The following is a 9,377-nucleotide window of genomic DNA, read 5'->3' as shown; positions in this document are numbered from 1 at the left end:
AATTCTGAATATGAAATGTAGTGAAGCAAAAAAGTACATTTCCCTCTGAGATGTAGTGGTGTAGAAGTATAGAGTAGAAATACCAAACTAAAGATCAAGTAGTATTTGAATAGATGTACATGTGACTACTCATCTTGATGTGTCAGCGACATAAACAGGTTTGAGAGGAGACGGGTGGATGCTCATAAAGATGCGGTGTGTTTTCCTGACATCATCTGCTGTAAAGGTGCATGTGTGCAGTATGAAAGGAAGGATTTCCCCTCCAGGTTGTTTGTTGTATAGATTCTGATTCAGCTGCTGCTGCTGCTCTTTAGTATGTAATTATACAGGATGTTTAGGACGCTGGTGTTATTTGAATGTATAAACTCTTGTTTCCAGTCTCACCGCACTCTGCCAGACTGCCAGTCAACACTTGAGACAACTTCCTTCCTTGATTTGGGTAGAAAGGAGTCCCATAATTGAATAAAACGAGACCCCTCCCTCTCTTTACATACCACACAAACACACACACACACACACATTCAGGTTTTTACAGGCTGGTGTATAAAGTTAATAGGACGCATTTGGTTCCAAAGCCCCCAGCTTGCTCAGTGGAAAGTGAGCCGGATTGTTTTTCAGTTTCTTAATGTCGAAGTTTATAACGGCCAGATAAAAAATGTTGCCATGGCGATTTAACCACAACATCGCAATTACCTTGATGCAATGAGACTCTGGGGGCTTACAAACAAACCAGCGTAATGCAATTAAGATATAAGTACCACCAAAAAAATGTCCTTAAATCACAGAGGAAGGATGCAGGAAAGCAACAAAGAGGGTGAAATAATGATAGTGGCTTCTTAAGGATCAAAGTTACTGATACTTATTATAGTCAATAATGAAAAATGCAGATTCACTTTCCTTTAAAACAGCTGCAGGATTCAAGAGACACATTTCTGCACCAGATATTGTCCAGCGCATGAATAACTTATAGTGCATCAAACACTGATAGCGCTGTAATATTTCAGTCACATATTTTTCACATCAACTTCAAAGTCCTGCTATCAAGCAGCTGCCTTAACAAAATCATACACTAAAAAAATTCTCTGCACCCAAACCCCCATAAACTTTTCCTTTGAGGGACAAAATAAAAATGTGGATGGATGGAATAATTGCCTGACTTCAAAGTGCAGCTTATTGACCTGCATTTACTGTTGCGATTGCAATGCTGTGGGGTGTTTTTCCCTTCATAAATGTGGCTCTGACGGGGGTGGGTGGGAAAAGGTGGTTTGTTCCCTCTCATGGTGCAAATCCCCACTCTAATGCCCAACAGTGACCCTCCTTGACCCTCCAGGTTTAGTAGGAAGAAGGATGTGTAGCACCTTCAATCTGCCTCTATGACACTCTCTCGTGTTACATAAAAAGCCGCAAAGCTTATGAAGAAAATAATAAATCGTCTTAAATGCTTTGGAGGAACAGAAACTTTAAAAAACATATTCCTTAAAAAAAAGGAACAGTTGTTATTCACGCAGATGCACAGGGGATGTCAAAAAACATATTTTATTAACTCTCAGACACACTCATACAAACACACAATGTCATTCTTCATTTCTAACATGTACAGAGATAAAGGAAAATGCAGAAAAATAATCTCCTTAAGCAACAATATAAGCGTCATAAATTGGTTCAGATGAGGACGATGCAACGTATAAAGCGACATGGATGCGCATTAGTGGTGTCACTACTGTCGTGAATTAAAAACCATGACTGAGGCCCCCGCGTTCACATTTACACTCACTTCCGTTCGTCACACTGATAAAAAATAATACAAAAATCATTCTTTACGTTAAAAATGCCCCTTCACGGTTCACAAATACATCAAACCAGGACATGTGGTGCTTATTACATGAAAGCATTCTCGTTGATGCTGCAGGATTTCGGGTGACCTGCCCTCTGCAAGACCCCCGATGCACATGTATATGGAACTGATGCATTGTGATGTGCAGATTTCATCACTTGACCGCTGCATGTGCAGCTTGTGCAACTCTTCATCATTCATTAAACCAGCAAATATTAAATATAATACAAAGATGTAAGTCAAGCGCACATTACCGTACATGGTTGTTTAACTGTTGGAAGGGTGGCGCCCTCTAGTGGCTACAGCGTGAAACTGCAACTGATAATCACCACTGAGGAGGGCGATTCCCTTCACTGAGTCATGAAAAGTATTACCATATTTTGGATTTATGTTGTCATGAAGAAATTGTGCAGATGCATGACTAAGCAGGGTGCTGAGGAAGTGAAAATCCTTCAAGGATCATATAAAATAGGGCTGGATTTGTCTGTAAAGTGGCCAAGTCAGCAACAAACCCTGCACACGTAATAAAAAAAGGAGGAGGAGGTGGTTTGGGCCAAGAAGGCGAAGGAGTAACCAGGATCAGGGTGTTCATCCACAACACAAAGTATTTCTCCTATGATTCCTCTTAAAATGTCCTCCATCACCTGTCAGGCTGGGAAGCCAGCGCAGCGAGCGTACTCCAAAGTCTGTGTCATCACTGCGGGATGTTTAAGGGCCCTTAGAAGTCACTGAGGATGCTGATGTCAGCGAACTCTTTGCGGTAGCGGTGAGCGGACAAGGTGAGCAGGAAGGACCACTTGAGGCTCATGAAGCTCCACACGCAGGACAGGTAAAGACTCCGAGGGTTAGTCAGGGCTGTGGGAGGGACAGACACAGACCGTGGACATTAATCTGCTGCTATAATAGTCACCACTCCTGCAAAGGCCTCGACACAAGATGTTGGAACACGGCTGTGGGGATTTGCTCCCATTCAGCCACACGAGCATCAGTGAGGTCGGCCAATGTCATTTTAAGAATTACACTTAAAGGTCCCATATTATAAAAAAGTTAGATTTTCATGTTTTTTTATTATAAAGGAGGCTTAAGTCCTATATAAATACTGTGAAAGTATCGAAACACTCAATCCACAGGGAAATACACACAGCCCATATTCAGAAACTCTGCATTTGAAACAAGCTGTCAGGATTTCTGCCCATTCGTGATGTCACGAATATACAATATTTAGACCCTTGACACAATTTTAAACGTAAACATTCTAAATGTGTCCCAGTTTATTCCTGGTTGCAGTGTATGTGAATGTCATCAGCTGACAGGAAATACACATGGACCCAAGCTGTTGCCTAGCAACGCAATTCTGTTGCAATTCCGTCAAAATGCGCTAAAACGGAGCGTTTCAGACAGAGGGTAAATACAGGTATATTCAGGCAGACAGTATGAGGAAAATAAAGGTTTTTTTGAGCATTAGAGCATGTAAACATGTTCTAGTAGACACACAAAATAGAAGTATGAACCTGAAAATTAGCATGATTTGGGACCTTTAAGTAAGCTTTAAAGATCCAATTTAGGAGTAAAATAGTTCCCTGAAAGTGACAAATTAGATGCATTTATCAAGCGACTTACTGCGAAGTGAGTGACCTTTGAGAAAATAAATGGAAATGGACTGAAATGGAAACAAAAAGGAAACCAAACTGGAGCAGGAAAGAAATCTGTTTGCGTTTTACTGTTTTACTGCAGCCATCTTGACTCTTTATCAACTTAAGACACCTCTTGAGCTCTGTTAAATTCAAGAGAATTTTTAACTTGATAGAAATGTGATGAACAGCTTTTATTCTTACGTTTGCAAGTAGAAATAAAAGTGAAGGGTTTTTATTTTTATCTTTCACTCGCGTCCATTTTTAGCCGTTTGATATAATGCAGCCCAAACTGTGAAAAATCAACCAAAAAAAAGGATGAAACAGTGAGAGCAATATTTCCATTAATAGTAACCTCGAGGAATGAAAATGCACTGCATGTTGCATTTTGTCTAAAAGGAATGACACTTTATGCCATTTTCTTATATGGAGAAACTTGCTCCACCAATTTCCCTCAGGACTTTCAAAGGGCATTCTGGGAATTGTAGGAAATCTGCACATGAAGTAAACCTAAAAGAGTCGGGTTGAGGCGGTGGCAGAGACCACATCCTCCACCGGGACTCTCCTTGTTCTGCATTTTTTAGTATCTTTGTTTATTGTGATTATTTACATTATTGCATGCTTAAATGCTGAAATACAGCAGTAAACATCAACTGTAACATAAATATCTTTTGTGTTTGATCCCTCTTTTGTGAGCCACTTTAGGTCTCCGCCAAAACATTTCATTTGCGAATTGAAATTTACACCCACATTTGTTTGTGTGTTCTGTGTGATTGATGTAGAAGAACTTACACTCCTTGTTGCTGATGGCAACAGACAGGAAAGTGATGAAGGCCACGACTGCTACCACAGAGAAGAAGACCCCGATGATGAAGAAGAACTTGAGGCCCTTCAGCCAGGTCCTCCAGTAGTCCTGCAGGTACATGACGTGAGTGATCAGGGTCCAAAGAGCCAGCACACCTGAGGGACAAACACAACAGACACCTTTCACAAAACTAAATCACACTGTTTTGACCTAATAACCACAAATTGGTACAAAATGTCTTTGCACAGCTAGCATTTTTTGATTGTTATTTTACAGACAGCCATTGTTTCTATGTTACAGTGAAGATTAATTTATAGAAATGCTTTACTTTTTTCTCTTTGTTAGTGTTGCATTATAATAATGCAGTTGCAATAAGAGCCAGAACGTTCTGAATAATCCAAACATTCAAATTCTTATTTTATGTTATTTCATAACAAACCCTTAAAAGTGGCAGTAGGCAGTATATTTTTGGCATCATTGGGCAAAAATTGCATAACAACCTTTCAGCATATTGTAATTCAAGTGTTCTGAGAGAAAACTAGACTTCTGCACCTCCTCATGGCTCTGTTTTCAGGCTTTAGAAAATCTAGTCCGTGACGGCAAACTTTGACCAATCACAGGTCATTTCAGAGAAAGAGCGTTCCTATTGGCTGTGCGGTGCTTGGCGTTCCTTCTCAACATGACTGCCGGGTCACAAACTTTTTCATTTTACAGCTAAACCGTGCACTACGAGATGATTCTGAAAACATTTGAGGCAAGAAATAGACATTAACGTAACATAATAGTGATTCATATTTGATCAGCTCTGCCTAGTTTGACTGTTTGGTCGGAGTTTGCGAGTGATTGACAGCCAAATAATATGTAGACGTGGAGGTCATGAAAACGTTAATGAGAATGTTAGTTTCGTGTTTTAAAAGCCTGATTTTCAAACCCTTGATGTCGTAGTTTCATTGAATTCACCAACACGGAAAACTTTTTTGTAAATCTGAGAAAGTTTTAAATCTCTGCAAGTCTCATATATTACTGAAATTAATGTGAACTAGTGGCAGCGTCTACATCTAATATCTGATGGTGTGCTTGTAAAGTATACAGCAGGCTACAACAACGCTGATGCTAGCTGCTCATATGTAACAGCCGTTGACCTGAGTTTGAATGGTGATGAACTTCTGGTGGTATGAGGAGTGAGTGTGCATTTTCAGACAGATTATGACACAGCAGGTTGCCAATTGCTGAGTTAATGAATCACACTTCTCACTTCATGTTCCCCTTTTTTGTTTTTTTACAGCAACAGTGAATCTCTGCCACGTGTAACAGTTAACCCAACTCATGCCGGGATATCAGGGAACGAGGTTGACTTCATGTATGCAGGTCACTAATCTTAGTTGTGCGAAAGAATGAGGACAATGCCCAGACGAGTCAGTTTGATCTTTGGGAACATGTATTATCACACTAAAACGGATGCCAGTACAATCTATGTACAGATGAGTGCAGAGGTTGTAGATAATATGGACTTGTAAAACTTAACAGAGGCTCAAAGGTCAGATCCATGGAAACAACATTTAAATTAATACCAAACATTTGCCTTCAGTTTTATGCAATTCAGCACTGGTTTCTATTCATCTAAGCTTAATATAAAAATCAACTTGCAGACACACGAATGAATAACCAACAGCTGCCTGAAAGGTGGGGGGAAAAAAACACTATTCAAAAATGTGAAACACCAGAACATGTTTTGAAAAAATGGTGTAAATTAATATTAAGTACAGACAATTTATATGTGGGATGACATATAGATGCAAAACACTGATAAGGCCCTTTAAATATTTCCTATTATAACATTTTATAACCTATGAATAACTGCCACAATAGCTCACTGATTTTGTAAAGTGTGACCTATGTTTGAAACCTGTCAGATAAATGAAAATAAAAGGTTGCAGATTAGCAAAACTATACAACTACTGTACAATACTTCAATCAATACAATAGCGTAGCAATAAACAAAATTTTGCAATATACAAATCTTAACAATACACCAAAATGTGCAATAAAGAAGAACTTGACAATAAACAAAAAAATAGCAATAAACAAAAACTTTGCAATAAAAAAATAATTTGCAATATACAAAAACTTAGTAATATACAGAAATTAGCAATAAACAAAAATTTGCAATTAACAACAAATTTGCAATATACAACAACTTAGTAATATACAAAAATGTGCAATAAAAAAAAATTAGCAATAAAAAACTATTTGCATTAAACAAAAAATGTGCAATAAATATATTAGCAATATACAAAAACTTAGTAATATACAAAATTAGCAATAAACAAAAAATAGCAATAAACATAAATTATCAATATACAAAAATTAGCAAAAAAACAAAAATTAGCAATAAATATATATTAGCAATATAAAAAAATTTGCAACAAAAAAAACGTTGCAATGGATAAAAATGTGCAATATACAAAACTTTGCAATATACCAAAAAAAAGCAATAAACAACAAATTAGCAATATAAAAATTTGCTTTAAACAGAATTTTGCAATAGCCTAAAAAATAAGAGAATTGTTTACTGTACTTATATGTATGTGACATTAAAACAATAATAATAATTTGACTTGATATATATGCTGTTTATGAGTTGACATCCCTGCCCTTCAAAAACAAGTTTGACCTGTGATCTCTGTGTAACTATAGAGGCTCATTTCACAACCACTAGTATGTTTAGTAACTAGGACTTCATCTTCATCACTCAGTGTTTTAGCTGAAGGCTGGAATAAAAACATGTCAGGAAGGACCCCTCTGTGTGGTTTATTATAACACAGCTATAAATAAAAAAGCCTGTATTGTTGCAGACAGACAGAGCCAGTGTTTACTGTACCTGACAGTCCTCCCATGGCTGCAGTCCACGGCTGTCTGAACGCGATGTTCCACACCAGGAAAGCAGAGAAGCCGAACAGCACACCAATACAGGCATAGCCGACACTAATGTGGGTTTTATTCACAGCCATTCTCACTAAACACAATAAAACAAAGGTGGTAGGACAGCTGGTGCAGGAGCTGGACGAGACGACGATGTGAGAGGCTGTGAATGTGTGTGTGTGTGTGTGAGAGAGAGAGTGAGAGAGACAGGGAGAGAGAGAGAGCAGCAAGCTGATACATTTAAAACAAACTGCATCCGGTTAATCTGCTAACGAGCCCAAGAGGACACAATGTATCAAAGTGTGTGTTTACTGCTGACTAATGGTTGTTGATAAGTGTGAAACATGACTCAGCGTTTCTGAGGAGAATTGTTATCTTTTTTTTTCTGTCCAGCTGCTAAAAAAAACTTCAGTTACGTCATCTGATAATAACCAAAGAAGATGCTGCAGCTGCTTCATCACACAGTGAGCGACCACAGCGCCTCCTGCAGCAGCAGAGGACACACAACACAACACTCATCTGCTTTAATACACTGGTAAAGTATGAGTTTCTCTCCATGCGTTTCTTAAACTTATATAATAAATAATAAATAATAGTCGTAAATAATCGTACATATAATGGTGATAGCTTAATGCTTTTTTTCCAACTTGTGATATGGTACTATAAACATGCAAACAAATCAACTGAAGTATTATACGACGGAGTATTAGGGCCACATTGAGGGGGGGATGAGATTTCAAGAATAAAGTCATAATATTACGAGAAAAAAAGTAATAATTTCATGAGAATAAAGTCTTACTATTTCAAGAAATAAATCGTAATATTATGAGAGTAAAGTCATAACTTTACGAGAATTTTTTTTAATATTATAAGAATAAAGTTGTAAAATTATAAGAATAAAGTCATAACTTTACGAGAAAAAAAAGTAGTAATATAACGAGAATAAATTCATAACTTTACGAGAAAAAAAATCGTAATTTAATGAGAATAAAGTCCTACTATTTCAAGAAAGAAGTCGTAATATCATGAGAATAAAGTCATAACTTTATGAGAAAAAAGTCCTAATATTCAAGAATAAAGTCATAACTTTATGAAAAAAAAGTCGTAATTTAATGAGAATAAAATCATACTATTTCAAGAAAAAAGTCATAAAATTCCGAGAATAAAGTCATAACTTTACGAGGAAAATAAATCGTAATATTACGAGAATAAAGTCATAACTTTATGAGAAAAAAGTCGTAATATTACGAGAATAAAATCATAACTTTACGAGAAAAAAGTCATAATATTACCAGAATAAAGTCATAACTTTACGAGAAAAGAAGTCGTAATATTACGAGAATAAGGTCTTAATTTTATGTGAATAAAGTCATAATATTACGAGAATAAAGTCATAGGTTTACGAGAAAAAAATCGTAATATTATGAGAATAAAGTCATACGTTTACGAGAAAAAAAAGTCATAATATTATGAGAATAAAGTCATACGTTTACGAGAAAAAAAGTCATAATATTATGAGAATAAAGTCAGAGGTTTACGAGAAAAAAAGTTGTAATATTATAAGAATAAAGTCATAATTACGAGAAAAAAGTTGTAATATTATAAGAATAAAGTTGTAAAATTATAAGAATAAAGTCATAACTTTACGAGAAAAAAAGTAGTAATATAACGAGAATAAATTCATAACTTTACGAGAAAAAAAGTCGTAATTTAATGAGAATAAAGTCCTACTATTTCAAGAAAGAAGTCGTAATATCATGAGAATAAAGTCATAACTTTATGAGAAAAAAGTCCTAATATTCAAGAATAAAGTCATAACTTTATGAGAAAAAAGTCGTAATTTAATGAGAATAAAATCATACTATTTCAAGAAAAAAGTCATAAAATTCCGAGAATAAAGTCATAACTTTACGAGGAAAATAAATCGTAATATTACGAGAATAAAGTCATAACTTTATGAGAAAAAAGTCGTAATATTACGAGAATAAAATCATAACTTTACGAGAAAAAATGTCATAATATTACCAGAATAAAGTCATAACTTTACGAGAAAAGAAGTCGTAATATTACGAGAATAAAGTCTTAATTTTATGTGAATAAAGTCATAATATTACGAGAATAAAGTCATAGGTTTACGAGAAAAAAATCGTAATATTATGAGAATAAAGTCATACGTTTACGAGAA

At 36.0% G+C, this 9,377-nt stretch overlaps 1 protein-coding gene across 1 annotated transcript; it reads right to left on the bottom strand.

Moving 5' to 3' along the window:
• Positions 1 to 1,517: 1,517 nt before the first annotated feature.
• slc48a1b (solute carrier family 48 member 1b) lies at positions 1,518 to 7,558 on the bottom strand. Its single transcript, XM_037763889.1, has 3 exons — positions 7,152 to 7,558; positions 4,258 to 4,425; positions 1,518 to 2,689 (listed from the first exon to the last, which is right to left on the bottom strand). Exons 1-3 carry the CDS (start codon positions 7,279 to 7,281, stop codon positions 2,553 to 2,555), a joined length of 435 nt encoding a protein of 144 aa, XP_037619817.1. The 5' UTR covers positions 7,282 to 7,558; the 3' UTR covers positions 1,518 to 2,552.
• Between the last annotated feature and the right edge of the window lie 1,819 nt (positions 7,559 to 9,377).

The sequence above is a fragment of the Sebastes umbrosus genome, chromosome 1 (genome assembly GCF_015220745.1).
Source record: "Sebastes umbrosus isolate fSebUmb1 chromosome 1, fSebUmb1.pri, whole genome shotgun sequence".
In the NCBI taxonomy this organism is placed as follows: Eukaryota; Metazoa; Chordata; class Actinopteri; order Perciformes; family Sebastidae; genus Sebastes; species Sebastes umbrosus.
This window is presented reverse-complemented; position numbering and strand designations above follow the sequence as displayed.